Source organism: Odocoileus virginianus, chromosome 8 (genome assembly GCF_023699985.2).
Source record: "Odocoileus virginianus isolate 20LAN1187 ecotype Illinois chromosome 8, Ovbor_1.2, whole genome shotgun sequence".
Taxonomy (NCBI): domain Eukaryota; kingdom Metazoa; phylum Chordata; class Mammalia; order Artiodactyla; family Cervidae; genus Odocoileus; species Odocoileus virginianus.
This window is the reverse complement of record NC_069681.1, coordinates 34,976,654-34,992,260: the sequence shown is the minus strand read 5'-3', so window position 1 is coordinate 34,992,260 and position 15,607 is coordinate 34,976,654. Positions and strand designations below refer to the sequence as shown.

At 43.1% G+C, this 15,607-nt stretch overlaps 1 protein-coding gene across 1 annotated transcript in view; it reads left to right on the top strand.

The window, feature by feature from the left end:
• The window catches only part of FARP1 (FERM, ARH/RhoGEF and pleckstrin domain protein 1), a 303,782-nt gene that overhangs the window by 252,704 nt on the left and 35,471 nt on the right, over positions 1-15,607 (top strand). The window contains exons 14-16 of the mRNA XM_020902387.2: positions 11,559-11,746; positions 12,928-13,017; positions 14,051-14,184. Of these exons, the coding sequence (XP_020758046.2) occupies positions 11,559-11,746; positions 12,928-13,017; positions 14,051-14,184 (412 nt within the window). The remainder of the gene's footprint in view (positions 1-11,558; positions 11,747-12,927; positions 13,018-14,050; positions 14,185-15,607) is intronic.

The following is a 15,607-nucleotide window of genomic DNA, read 5'->3' as shown; positions in this document are numbered from 1 at the left end:
AAACTATTGGAAAGAGTTGTAACAGTGATCCATCCCTGGGGTGTCGCCTTGCCAGTGGCCTTATAAAAACTCATCATGTGGCTTTGTCATGAGGAAGAGCTAACTAAGCGTGTTTAGGAAACCGAGTAGAATTTGGCAGCAGTGTTGAACAAGCAAAAATATTGACAGATCCTGTGGTTCACACGTGACTGTCTGTCCACATGAATGTCAAGACATTGGTTTTAAAGATTCTGAAAACTTAATCCATTTTTATACACACTTTGGCTTTATCTTTCTAGTCATTTGATTCAGTGCATGATTGATGAATCAAATTGCTTACTGGATAGCTTGAAAGATGTTCATTGAAGTAGTCTCTTCATGTCTTGCTTTAGATTTACATATTTAATAGAGTTGCAGAATTTTAAAACCAGAAGGGACCTTAGAGGTCACCTAGGTTAAACCTTCATTTATTGTTGAGAAACCTTGTTCTGATGAAGGTAAGAGACTTCATGTTGTCCTATAGCTGTTGCATGACAAAGCTAAAACCAGAGCCTTGGCCTCTGGACTTCAGCATTTTACTCTCTGTGGCATCTTAATGCACTAGGAACTTTGGGATTCAATTTTTTTTTTTTTACATTCTCGTGTGGATTAATAATTAAAATCATGGAGACTAGGAATCATGTAGGCTTAGGTTGTTAAGAGTCCATACTAGGTAAGATGAACTTCTGCTTTTTGTTTTGTGGGATTTTTGCAGTTTATATCCCAATTTTGCTTTTCCTGTTTTGAACTTAGAAAAAGATGTCAACTTGCTATATAAAAAGTAGTCAAATGTGAGTTAAACAGAGTCACATTTGGGATCTGTGGTTTATTTGTGAAGGTGGTTTGCTCAAATGAGTTTTGTTTTCACCTCTTATCATATAGCAGTCTGATCATGCAATATGGAGGAGCGAAAGGTATGAACTTACCCATCTTAGAATGTGAATCATCAAATGTAAATCCCAAAGCAGAACATATTCCAGTAATTATTTTGTTTTGCTTTGGTCTGAAGAAGTGGCCTTTTATCTAAAGTGTTTTCAAAAGCGACTGCTCAACAGTGGTGTACCCAGTTCTATCTTGACAAGATTTTGCACTTTCAGGGCCACTGGGAGAGTTTCTCAGGTTTGTTTTCTCCCAGCCAAGCAACTCAGTTTCCACGTCTCAGCCAGTCTTTGTGAGAGTGGCAATTTTGGTGTGGTTCACAGTGCTTACAGGAAAGGAGGGACACAGGGGAAGGGTAGAGTTTGTTCAAAAGCCACGTGTTCTGAAGTGCTCAGAATATTCACTCGTTGCCTCTGGGAGAGCTTGCCTGCACTGCTGGGGGAGTCAGCCTAAGCATTCTGTGAGCCAGTTCACTGAGGTGAGGTTGTCCGGGAAAGCCAACAGCCTCCACCTTCTCACCTTCCGTGCTCCCTGCCTGCAACGAGACTGGTCCCCAAGCCCTTCCCTGGCCTTTGCGATCTCCCTGTGTGGTCTGAGAAGGGCACACACATCCATGAAGTTGAACCAAGTGCAGGAAGATCAGAGATAGGCTTGAGTAGAAACAGAATGGGCAGCAGAGATGAGAGACCCGTGAATTCTTTCAGATTTCCAAAGGGTTTCCCAAGACCTGTCCACCAGTTTTTTGCAGCTAGTGGAGGGGGTTGCCTGCATCAACAAGGAAGCCAGGTCTTTACGTCGTGGCTGCTGTATGCAGTGATGTCTTCTTAAGGCCTCGAATGGAAAACAAGCCAGAGAGAGATGCAGAAATGTTCAAGCCACTCAGGGCTACTCCATGGCCTCCTTGCATTAATATCTTACGCTCAGTAATATTTCAAAATATGTAAATTAGAGACCCGTTTGCAGTACTTTGTTGTTGTTCATTCGGGGCAAGATAAAAATGCAAGAACTTCCCATAGCATAAAGAAATGCACTTAATGAGCTCCAGAACTCAACACCCAGTTGCCCTGGCTCCTTTACCAGTCATCTGTATGCCATTGACAACATTTTATTAGACAGGCATTTGATTAAAGAATGTCTGCGGGCCGGATTCTTCCCCGCGTATGTGATTCATATTTGGAAACTTCTCATGGATTTATCTCACCAAGTTGTGCTGCTGTGGCCCGCACTTACGATGTGAATAATTCCCACTTGAGTCCTCAGAGCTGCTTTGAAGATTCAAACCAAGCAGTGGTTTTTTTTTTTTTTTTTTCCTAAGGCTAGGCCTGCAAAACCAAAATATAGGATGAGCCTCTTGAAATTTCCACCAAGTATATGGAACCCAGCCTCTCCACAATTGAATCAGAAACCCCACTTGCATCTTAGCTAGTTGAATCAGAAACCCCACTTGCATCTTAGCTCTTGAATCAGTTTGACTGTGTTGTCAAGCAGTTCCTAAAAGAAGAAACAATTAAAATATTAAGATGCCACTTTAAATTTTGTTAAATTGGTGAACATGTATATCAGCTTCCGTTTTTCATAACTTTAATCGGTGTTCCTATGTCTTTAATCAGCTTTTTCCACTTAAAGTGCTATTCCCTACTTCAGCACAGTATGTTGCCACTGTTGAGCTACTCCGTCGTGTCTGACTCTTTGTGACCCCATGGACCGTGGCACACCAGGCTTCCCTGTCCTTCACTACCTCCTGCAGTTTGCTCACACTCATGTCCATTGAGTTGGTGATACCATCCAACCATCTCATCCTCTGTCACTGCCTTCCCGTCTTGCCCCCAACCTTTCCCAGCATCAGGGTCTTTTCCACTGAGTTGGCTCTTCACATCAGGAGGCCAAACTATTGGAGCTTCAGCATCAGCCCTTCCAATGAATGTTCATGGGTTTGGTGCAATTGAAGGTGTTAGTGAGTAATTGGACCACAGGTAGGCCCAGCCTTCAATTAAGAAATGTGGGGTCCTCCTCCTCATTAGGTTTGAGTTTATTTGCTTCTTTTTTGATCACTCTTCTTTGAGTCCTTATTTTTATTAAACAGAATTTAAAGAGCTCTCTGAGTTGCTTCCCCAAGAAAGGCTCTTTTGTTTTCCATCTTCTCCTTTGTACTCTATAAACATTCATCCTTTGAAGAGCTTAATGACTAAGGCTGGCCTTCCTCTAGTTTCATGGGGAGGAAGCTCCAGCTGACTTTAGAAGAACAACAGGGATTCGAATGATGCATGTCCACTTACGCTTGGATATTTTTTCAGTAGTAAATACTGCAGCACTACCCAATCCAAAGTTAGTTGAATCTGCAGATGCGGAAGTGTAAATATATAACACAGAGGGCAGATTCCAAGTTAACATGTGAATTTTCTACTGTTCAGAGGATCTGCACCCCTGACCCCTGCAGCATTGTCCAAGGGTCTGCTCTCTTGCTGCAGATTTGACAAATCAAACTGCAGAAGAATCTTTCAATGCACCCTCTGCAATAGAGTAAGTTTCTTTTAACCTGGAAGAGGTGGACATTTTGACATAAACCATTGCTAACAGCTCTCAGATGAGCTTTAGAGTCAAGCTCATAAGAATGCATGGAAAGAAAGGTACTAGTGGATGACTTCTACAAGAAGGAAGTGATTAAAGAACTTGACTCTGGCGACATTGAAAGAATTCACTGGTGCTGGGTTTTCCTTGTTAGTCTAATTCCATCTGTTTCTGTTTAGTTAGGTGAAATGTAATGCAGGGAAATCGGGTCTCTAGTGTACACTGTGTATAACTCTAATGCCGGTTGCCGGTTTTTAAATTGAAGCCATGACTTTTAGATCAAAATAAGCATGCCACTTAATGTGGCAGCCTTTTTAAAAATAAAAAAAGTCATCATCATCATGAAAAGCAAAAATACCCATGATGATTTGGCCTAGTATTGTAGACATCAAAGATCAAAAGTGGCCTGATTTCCACCTGTTTGGACACATACTTGGAAAAGGACTATTACTGTTTCCTGGGGAATTTAGGGATTTTGAGTATTTCCTCTATGAATGGAAGTTGCAAATGCTGATTTATATGTCATAGATATATCTGAGAGGAGTTGAGTCTTGTGGAAACAAAAAAGATTTTGCTTCATAAAATTCACCACACATCACTACGGAAAACATAGACGAAACCTCCAGCATGGGGAACTTTTTTTTCTTGTCTAATGAAAGCAGTTAAAACCCTGTTGGAACCTGGGGTAGAAGGAGAAAATCTTCTTTTCCTAAAAGCTTTAAAAGTCAAAGAGACCTTGATTTGTTCAGGATCGTTTCCGTGTGGATGGACTAAACAATGCAGACATCACAGCTTAGCCTTGCAAACAGCCTTTGGCAGCCTTCTTGGCCTCTGGTATTTGGTTATAACTTCCAGTAGAAGACAGCTCCTTGGCATCTTGGTGTGGGTGCTAGATCAGGTTACCCTGATATGTCTTGGAGTGGTTTTATATTTGAAAGTAGGGAGGATTAAAACCTCATAGCAGTTGACATGGGTTATCTGATCTAAGGGTGTAGCTGAGAGCCGGTGTGGAAGGTTAGCTAGCTCCTAGGCAGATACTGTTGATATATCCATGGAAATGGTCCTAGGAATTGCGTGAGCTTGCTGCTAGGGGCCAAGTGCAAAGACTTCAGGCTACTGAAGAGTAGTAGTTAGAAATCACTGCCGAATGCAACGTAAACCAAGAATAGTAAGGAGAGAGCGAGGATCAGTGTGTGTGTGTGTGTGATGTGTGTATGTGTGGTAAAAAAGCATCGAACAGGAATTAACTCCATTTGAGTAAGTAGTTTGAGAGTTTGGAAGTAGTGCTTTCGCTTTATTATAAATTGGGGTTGTTGACTGCCTCTCAAATAGGAAACAGTAGAGGGGTCATTTTGGAACCTGTGATGGACCTTTATCTTCACACGTGACCTTCCTGGCTCATGAAACTGGGCCAGCAATTGCTTTTTCCTGGGCCTGGAAGTTCCTGTCTAAGAAAGCATTTGTCACTCTGCCTGCAGTGGTTTCTAGAAAGACCAAAGATAGGCCTTCCCTAGTTGAAGACACACCCCTGCTGCCATCTACACTCACACCCGAATGGCCAGTGGATTCAGTCCCTTGCCCTCACCTCCTGTCTGCCTGGAAAGTTGCCATGAAAACGTAACTAACCCCATCTCACAAGCTTGGCCTTTATTATTAACCCAATTCCCTTCTGTTCTCTGTGTGTGTGTATTTAATATTTTATTAAAAATTTCTAATATGCTAAATTAATTTTACAATAGACAAGGCTGGGGACTTCATTCTCATTTTTGTCATTTGTTTAATCGAGTTGAGAAAACATTTTTCTGTCGTGCCATGGTATGCCCTGGATGGTCAGCATGTACCTACCTTAAAAAAAAGCTTTTTTTTTCCCCCCCCAACGTTCTGTCTTTATCCTCAGAGCATGTACCTTCTGTTCCCTGCATTGTTGGAGCACTGTCTGACGTCTTTTTTTTTTTTTTTTTACATGACTGAATACCAATTTGTACTTGGAATATCTGTTTCTTCTAGAATACAGTGATCCTGCTCACTAAACAGCAAGTTTACCACGGAGACATCCTGAGCGGTCTTGCTCAGTGGTACTGTATTTCACTAAAGGTGGGGAAATAGAAGGTGAACAGAACGGACTTTGTTTTCCTGACTTCATCTTCTCCAGACCTGCGTTTCATACTGTGAGGGGGTGGGGGTGGCCTTTGGAAGTGAGCAGGATCTCTGTAGTTGGGGGGGCATGGCAGGGCTCGTGGAAACAGAGAGCATCTGTGAAGGAGCTTACATAGGGGAACTTGGACAGCTCGCCAGAAGATGGGCTTCCTATCGTTCCATGGGCACATCTATTCCAGTAGGCTTCCCAGGTGGTGCTAGTGGTAAAGAATCCGCCTGCAATGCAGGAGACTCAAGAGAAATGGGTTCGATCCCTGGGTCTGGAAGATCCCTTGGAGGAGGAAATGTCAACCACTCCAGTATTCTTGCCTGGAAAAGAATCTCACAGACAGAGGAGCCTGGTGGACTACAACCCGTGGGGTCGCAAAGAGTCAAACGCGACTGAGCAGCTAAGTACCCAGGCACATCTCTATTCCAAAGGGAACAGCAAACTGGATATAGCTTATAAGAGTTCAGCTGCATGTTTTGTTAAGGAGTCAAGGGCAGGTAGAAATGCAGAGAGAACTTTATCTGGCTCTGCCCTAGTTGGCGCCTTGTGGCCAGTGAGCTGTTTGCGTCATGGTTTGCTGTCTACCCAGAATGCAGGCTCTCACAGATACTGTCTGGTTCCATCCTCTCGCCACGGCTGAGCACAGTTCCTCACTAAAGCATAGATTTATTCCTCGGGGATGGTAGCCGGTTTCTCCAGTAACAGTGAGCTTGCTGATTCCTTAGGCAGGGAAGGCCAAACTCATGTCACGGTGTATGCACGGGATTCATAGCGCTTGTCAATCTCAACCGAAAGAGGGTTATACTTGACCTAACAGGTATCTTGCTGTAAAAACTGTCAATTGTAACTGTTCTTTCCTGCTGATGGCCGAAGCTTTGTTCTAAGTACAAGATGGTGTTTTTCACTGGTTCAAAGCACCGTGTACCCCAACCCAGACACTGCGACCCCCGCCACCGCCACATTCTCCCATTAGCAGCATTTCTCTTTATTTTTCTGCAACTTGCATCACTGTTGCTTTTCTGAATTGCTTCATGATGAACAGTAACTCTGATGTTTGGCTGCTTGTAAAACTTTTCTTCAAGGAACTTGGTCTAAGAAGCATGTACATTTCCCACAACAACCTAAGCTGTCAAGAAGAAGGCCACCCTGCTATGATTGGTAATCCTGTAATCTGGTTTTTCTTATGGAATCTTGTAATTTCAATGAAATACTGTCAGCCCTTTTTTTTTCTCCCTCACATATTCCATTGGGGTGGGATCCAGCTTTGTTATCAGACTAGAATGAATCATGCTTGTTCTGGAAACTAGCCAGAATATAATACTGACTTTTTTTTTTTTTTGATAACTGGCTTTCAAATGCAGCCGTCTCCAGAGAGAGTTTGTCTTCTCTTTAAGAGGGAGATTGTGGATTTAGAAAGAGCCTTTTTAAAAATAAATGAAAACCTGCATCTGTAATGTATTTTCTACATGTGCCTTTGAAGCACGTTGTGGGTACATAGAGATGCAATCTCCTATATTTTAGAACCAAATAACAGAAGACAAGATGGACGGATGACATTTAGAAGCTTGCCAAATGTGTAACTCGTGGGGAAATACTGAGGAACCTGCATGGATTTTTTTTTAATCATTATACTCTCTAAATTTTGGAAAGAGGACTTGCGAAAGCCATCAATGGTCTTGTTCTCATCAGGATTCTCAATCTCAGATATTTTTGTATTTCACAAACCTGTGGGTTACTGTTTTTAAAGTTGTCAGGTTTTCTGATTCGCTCCTTAACGGGAAAAATAACACTTATCTAATTAAAAGCAAGGATTCCCAATTTACTGGCTAATTTAAAGCAGGGCAGGTACAACTAGGTGTTCAAAATGCCATTTTTTATGACTTGAAAAACAGAAAACTCTCTTTTCCCAGGCTTGTGTGAGTTGGCTCTCAAGCCTTTAATAGAGTTATTAAAGATGGTTATCTTTAATAGGCTTGTGCCTAGTCCCAGAAGGGGAAGGAGGGTGCGAGTTTGGCTTGTTGATCACAAACTATGTTCCTGCTCTTTATGTGCCTCTGCCGGAGAGTTGGTGGAGAGACGCTCCAGGGTGGGTGAGGCTGCAAACCCAGCTTCCCCGTGCAGCCAGAGAGAAGAATTACGAATGTATTTTACATTAAAGTGATGAGCCGTTTTCCAGGCTGGGTGATAAACTGGAATCCATAAATATCACAGTGCTAATTTGAAGTTCCATAATTGTCCATGCCATGAGAATGTGTACATGTAAAAGGACTTTTGAAAGCAATTACCAGAAATGCCTTCCTCAAGAGTAACGTTGGTAAAGGTGTGTTTAGTCCTTGGGAGTGACATAAATTCATCCCACTGGATACAGCTGAAGGGTAGGGGCGGGGTGTCAGGAAGTTATTTGGTACAGGTGAAGAACCTGAAGGTTATAAGCCAGAAATATAACTGAATGCTAAAAACATGCAGGGCGATTTCTAAAAATAAGAAAAAAAAAAATTTTTTTTAAATCAAAAGCTTCCAGATTTTCGAGGTATAACTGATCCTTTTCTAATCTCTTCATACTTCTTTCTACCCATTGCCTTAATAACCAGGTGCTTTTCTTAGATGACACCCCCCCCCCCCCAGTTATTTACCTAGGGCCCCTGGCTGAAAGAAGTTCCTTCGTGTCAGTGAAGGAGATGTATAACACTGTGTCAAGGAGGAAGATGATACAATTCCCTGGCATTAATATGTTCACAGGGCAGGTAGCAGTGAATGCCAGTGGCCTCTTCTCAGCGCGCAGGGCTGTGCCTTCAAGGCAGGTGACAGACTGTGATGAGAGCAGGCTTTATGAAGCTGCAGAAATCGGGCAAACTCATTTTATCTAACACCACCATGTTTGCTTGCCTTTTTTTCTTTTTTAATAAGATGGACTACTTCAGTGAAAATTGGTTACATGTAACTCTGATAAGTGTGACCTCAGACATTGAGGTTTGGGTCCCAGTCCTCACACTGGACCAAGGGCAGGCCCCTGTGGACATGAGCTTGTACAGACCCTTGCCACACCCTGGCTCATAGCTGAAAGAGAATTTTAATTACTCATCAGGCTGCCAAATTCTACTAATTACTCCCGTCCGCATATTCCACTGGCTGCTGAATGGTAAATGAGCCTACCTGCTTGTGTTTGCAACCCTGTCATCCTTGAATTTGCAAAGCCTTGAGGAGTTTCTCTTGCAAGAGGAGGAAAGAGGCTTTTCTCCATGGATGTGGCTCAGATTGGTAAAATCCAGCTTCAGAATTTTGGATCCTTCCCCTCCTTAGCATTGCTGATAGATTTCTAGAACAGGCTGCTTGGTATTTATTGATTTATTGGTCTTATTGTTTAAATACAGTATCGCCTTGGCTTTCTTGAGCCCCATGGGAGCAGACACAAAGCCAGTTGAGGTAACCCCTCTGGAAATGGACTTGAGCTACCACAGTTTGGTCTTCCTCCAGAGTTGTGTATTGCACGTGTAATGTTGGTGACACACACATCTTTAGGCCACATGATAAGTGAGAACGTAGCTGAACCCAGAGCTCTAGGACTCTAGAACTCCCCAACCCTACCTAGGAACATGGTTGCCAGCAGGTTCACTCTAGGTGCCCCACTTTCTGATTCCTGTCTCCAGTGTGGTCCAGTGGGGAGTCTTTTAGATGGCTATCTTCTCTGCCATGTGTCCTGCCTTCTTGGCAGCATGGCACCTCTCCAAGAGCCCTCGTCTATTAGATCGTCCTTCTGGCCCACTGGCCCGCTTCTACCCAACCGGAGCGTCCCCGGGGGAATTCACAAGGGCAAGAACAGCTTTTGACCTTGGAGGGTGGATGTGGTTGCACTTGAGTGTGTTCACCCTTATTCTCTCCCTCGTGATGTGGCAGCTGATTTTTGATCTGCTGCTGGATACGGTCCACGGCTTCCTTGGTACTATCTCCCCACCCACACTCCTCATCCATGCTAGCCTTCTAACCGCTTTTTGTTCTTGGCTCCAACTCTTTCAATGACGAGGCAAGTGCTTTTTCTGTCCGCATCACTGCAGATTCAAGGCCCAGCATGGTCTCCCTTAAACAGCCTCACCTGGTCTCACACACAGTGTGAGAACTGAAGGTAAGCCCCCACATTGTGCCAGATGATGGTGGACAAATAAAAAATGACTCTCCAGCAGCGACTCACAAATGCATGAAACGTTTCGATCTCCAGACTGCCAGAATTTCTCTTTTTCTAATTCCTCTTTGTAGTGATAACAGTTTTCTTTTTGTGATTCTTTTTTTTTTCTCTTAAGAGAATAGCATAGTACCTTGAATCAATTGCAGTTATGATTGTTGTCACTATTTCTATTTGACAAGTTCAAATTCTTTCGAAATTATTGTATTCAGTTGTGCACTAGTGTCAATAAAATTGACATTTGTGAAGCAATTTCTGGCCTTTTTCTCCGGGTTTTCCTGGGTCTGGTGGTGCGAGAGGGGCGATTGGGTCTTTGTCTAACATCAGGACTTTGTTATAATGATGTTTATGAAAATGCAAGGCATTGAAATGGAGGGTTTTTTTTTTTTTCTTTTTAATGCAAGCTTCTGGAATCTGACTTTTCCTGACATTTTCTAATCTTGTTCTTAGTCAGTGGGCAGGATATCTGCTTTCTGTTGTTCATGGGTGTGGTGGCTTTTATTCCCGTATGTAGGGGACACAGCAAGCTGGGCGACCTGAGACTGGGTGGGGCCTGGAGGGGGTTTCTGCATGGTTCCTTCATACTGGGGTCACGTTCACGACCCGACTCCAGCAGCTCCATTCAAGGCGGACCTATCTTGTAATGTCCAAGCAAATCTGAATGCATCCAGAGAGACAAGATAGAGGTGAAAAAACTGGGGGAATTCCCAGAAAACAGCCCTTCACATCTCTCTCCGAGCTCCTTGATACTGGGCTGAGTAGCCGCAACCATGAAACTGGATGCTGGAAAATAGAGAAAGCATTTACGTAGTTTTTCTCTATGATGGTAACTGACAGGGCTGCAGGCTACTTAAACTATGTTCATCCTAATCCTAGTTTCTATGAGTCTGCATAAGCATTATAGATCTGTTAGGCTGAAACATTTGAGTTTAGAAGTAGATTTTGAAACATCCCACTTAGTTTCAATAGGTTGAGGTATTGGTATTTGCAAAATTCTGTTGGCAAAGAGCTTTCATGTGCATGTCATCTCATCTGGTTGACTCATAATGGGTAATTATACATTTTCCTATGATTTACTCTGGTATCATTTTCAGAGGAATAACTAATTGCCTGTCATTTTTTGACTCAAAAGGGGGAATTGTGATAATGTGATAACCTCCAGCTTTGCATTTTTAAATGATCACCTTTGCTATAATTGTGATACTAGTGTTTCTGTCCCAAACAGTGAGAGAGACATGGAGTGCCATCACCAGGTATAACCAGCTTGCTTCTGTTCTTCGTAGAATGGGGAGGTAGCTGCTTTCCCTTTCTTTAGCTGTGACCCATTATTCCAAGACGTAGTCTGTCCTGGGTGTCCCAAGTCCTTTAGTCTTCTATTAGAATAGCGCTATTTTCTAGTCATTTTCCACATCTCCTTGTGATATAGACCCTGTGTCTTTCTCGAATAATTCTTAAGACATTAAGGAAGTAGTTAGGAAATGAAGACGCTATTTGTAGATACAGAATGCTTTTAAAACTGTTGTAATTATGCTCTAAGCAGAATTCCCCAGCTTATTATTAATGACATAACTGTGATTCCACTGAATGGTATCTTGAGGATGAAGGCTGCTGCAACTAAAAAGTCATGGAGGGCATTTTAAGTGTGCCATATAGTAATATAGTAGTCTAAGCTTCTAATGGTTGGAAAAGGTGTAAATTGTAAGTGGAGACTGGGTCCCAGAAGGAATTACTTTTTTTTTTTTTCCTTTAATACTTCTCATCCCCAAACAGGCTCCCTGACTGGCAGCCCTCACCTTTCAGAGCTGTCCATCAACTCACAGGGAGGAACTGCGCCCACCAATGCCATCCTGTCGCCCAACCTGAGCCCTGACACCAAGCAGGCGTCCCCCCTGGTCAGCCCCCTGCTGAACGACCAGGCAGGCCCGCGGGCCGAGGACGAGGACGACGGCCGGAGGAAGGTATGAGGACGGGCAGGCGCTCACCGGCTGATTTTTGGGGTTTTTTTTTTTTTAATTCCAGTAGTTTGCTCAGTGGTAAAGAATCCACCTGCTAACGCAAGAGACACGAGTTTGATCCCGGGTTTGGGAAGATCCCTTGGAGAAGGAAATAGCAACCCACCCTAGTATATTTAGCCTGGGAAATCCCATGGACAGAGGAGCCCGGCAGACTATAGTCCATGGAGTTGCAGAGTTGGACACGACTTCGTGACAGAGTAACAGCGATAAAATAGAATCATGCAGGGTCTGTGCCTTTGTGACTGGCTTATTTCCTTGAGCATAACATCGAAGTTGATGCATGTTGTAGCCTGCATCAGAATTTCCTTCTTTTTTAAGGCTGACTGGTAGTCCACTGTCTGGAGGTACCACATTTTGTGTATCCATCCACCCATTGATGGACAGTTGTTTCCTCCACGTGGCTCTTTTGCCTAATGTTCTGGGAACACAGGTGCACAAGTATCTGGTCTCATCTCCGTTTCACGTGTATTCCCCAGAGGTGGAATGGGGCAGACTCCTGTAGGAAGTATGCAGGATGGTCAACAACAGGAGATTGGTTTCCTTTTACTGACTGGTTAAAGAAAAGCAAAACCAATGGTAGACCTATCTAGGGCAGTGCCACCTGCCCACCTAACAGAGGGACTCTGCCTCCTGTCACCCTGGCTCTTTAGATCAGCCACTTTCATGTTCCCAGGAGCAATGTAACTTCCGCTTCCTAAAAACCAGTACCACCAGCCCCCGATGCCCAGGACAAAGGCTGCCTGGTTTCTTTTTCATTCATTTCCTTGAAGACTGCATCACTCTGATACTATCCTAATTAATTAGATTTTCAGGCACCCAGTTTTGAATGAACAGTCTTCAGTGGTAACTGACACACTCACTTGAGTTCTTTCACTGCCAGTAGGATTTAGTTGGAAGGAAACATTCCTAGACAATTTTCTCATCATAGAAACCCATTCTTTATTCTAGTTCCTCTCGCATAAAGAGGAGAATAAGTAAGAGTTTATTTAACCTCGCTACCACCCAACCAAAGATCATAAGTTAGCAATGCGTCACTTTATTTAGGACTTTCTTATAACTAGGACACACTTAGAAACCGAGCCTCGAATTATTTTGTCTTTTTTTCTTTTTATGAATATTTGCAGAGATTCCCAACTGACAAAGCATACTTCATCGCTAAAGAAGTCTCCACCACTGAGAGAACGTATCTGAAGGATCTTGAAGTCATCACTTCGGTATGTGTAGCATTTCCCCTAAAGTGTTAAATTACATAATTTATCTTGACTAATACTCAGCTTTAGGAGACAAGCTGGATCTAATTAAATATCGGGTTCTCCGACTCCAATTAAAAGGATTTTAGTCCTGAGTTGTAGAAATTAGGCAGTAATGGTATGTTTAATTTGGAATATGCCCTAAAAAGGTTTTATAATTGTGATTTTTTAAGTGCAGAGGAGGGAAGTTTCTGAAGTGGAGAAATTTAGTATTAAATGTTTCACTGTCTGCACTGCCCGCACCGAGGCAGAACTTTGTGTTTTGCATCATATTTTTGCTTGAGACCTCAGAGGTGAAAGGGAAACCTCGTTTTATCTCTGATAATAAATTGAGTGAAGTCAGCAAAATCTGCCTCAAAGACTGCCTTTTATCATTTTAATCCATCTTGTTCAGTCTTAAATTCAAAGCGTGGTGGCAGATGTCTTTATGACCCTGGATTCTGGAAAGGAGCTAGCCAACTGCAGGTCAGTTGGAATGGTCTGGTGTCTGCCTCCAGAGCAGGCGCTTAGCCGTCCTCGTGGGGCCCAGCCCAGCCTCAGCTCGGTGAGATGAGTGGTGTGTGTGTGTGCAGGCAGAGGCCTCACCTCTTTGGTTCAGCCACCTTCCTGCTCAGCGTTTCAACAAAGGAAGAACGATGGAAGTTTCTTCAGGACTGAACTGAGGGCGTGTGGGGGCATAAATCAGGGGTGACCCAGGGAGTTGGCCATAATGGAAGTTTTGATTTGAGTAGCTGCTTGCTTCAGAGATTTGTCCTGGCTTCAACAGTACTTGGTAACAAGTTTCAGGAAGCGGTAATGCAGAGATGGTTCTTCTTACTCCATCTAATGAAAGGAGGGAAAACAGAAAAGCCTCAAAGCCTGTGACACTCTTGAAATCCTATGGATGCGGCAGGAGAGCCCTTATGTCTCCAAGCGTGGTGGGCTATGCCTCCAAAGAGCTGCAGGCCTCAGTTCTTCACCTCTACGCCCCTAAATGTGCCCTCTTTTTTATTCCCAGTGGTTTCAGAGCACAGTGAGCAAAGAGGACTCCATGCCCGAAACCTTGAAAAGTCTCATATTCCCGAATTTTGAACCTTTGCACAAATTTCATACAAATTTTCTCAAGGAAATTGAGCAACGACTCGCTCTGTGGTGAGTACAATTCTGGGTGAGCGTTCTGCCTCACCACCACCCCCCTCCTCTTTCTTTCTCTGCTTCTCATTTTATTTTTATGTTGTTCTTTATAAGCAGTAGCTATGAGCAAAGATAAAGCAAGAAGCTGGCTTCAGACAAGCCAAGCCTACAGTGATTTCCAAGTAAATCTATACGTGTTAGATCTCATCCCAAATTTTTTTTTCTCCTTTGGCTTACAGTTCTTCAAAATGCATATTTTCTGACAATAATGAAATGAATCCCACAGAATATAGTAATGTCTTCTGGAAGGTTGATGACGATTATATAGAGGCAGAAGAGGAACTTTTAGGATGTTGGTAATATTTTACTGGTGCTTGCTTCATAGTCATTTAAGTATCCTCCGTCTCATGCTGTTCTCAGTATTATATTTCACAGTGTTTATAAAGAGTGCTTTGAAAAACAGACCCCATAGGGGCTTCCCTGGCAGTCTTTTAGTTAAGACTCCACACTTCTACTGCAGGGGGCAAGAGTCTGATCCTAGTTGGGGAACTAAGATCCCACCTGCTGTGTGGTATGACCCCCCAAAAAATAAAATAGAACCCCATACCCCACACATGCACACATTTTTACCTTGATCCCCACTACTAAGAATTTATCTTAAGGATGCATTCTAATATGTGAAATGACAAATGGCAATGATATCCATGACAGAATTAAAAGATTGGAACTGACCCAAATACTCAGGAGGAGCAGGCTGGATAAAAATATTAAATCTGTTTTATTAAATATCATATAAAATATTAATCTGTGGATGCAAAACATCAGGAGAAATCATCTGTACTGTGGAATGCAAAGTCCCTTGGCCTAAAATGGAAACTTCTGCAGAAAATTCTTATGGGTTTTTTTTTTTTTTTTTAAGACATGTACATTTACGTTCTTTACACTACTGGGGCTGGGGTTGATTTTCGCTGAAGTCCCGACAATTGTCCCTCTGGCCCCCTCTGGGATGGCCTGGTCCGGTTCTTGCGTCTGACACCCTCTCATTGGTTACATCCCACAACTACCTGCCAATCAAACCCGTCCTTGCATCCCTCCCGCCCCTCTCCCCCAACCCCCACAGGTGCCTTAAAGGGCCCGCGTCCACCCAAGGTGGAGGGCAGGGGGCCTCACTCTCCGGCCCTGGTTTTGGGGAGAGAGTCGGGGGTGGGGATCAGGAGTTGGGAGGGGCGCTCTGAGATTAAAGAGTTTTACCTCTGACAAATGAAAAAATAATAATAATAATAAAAAAATAAAGACATGTATAGACACATGAGGAATTGACTATCTAGTAAACATGCATTTGAAAAATGCCAGGAGATAACAGCAGAAGCTTTCTACATTTTGGGCAGAAATGGAACCCACTGTATACTGTGTCCATCTTCACTACAGGTGAGAGTTTGGT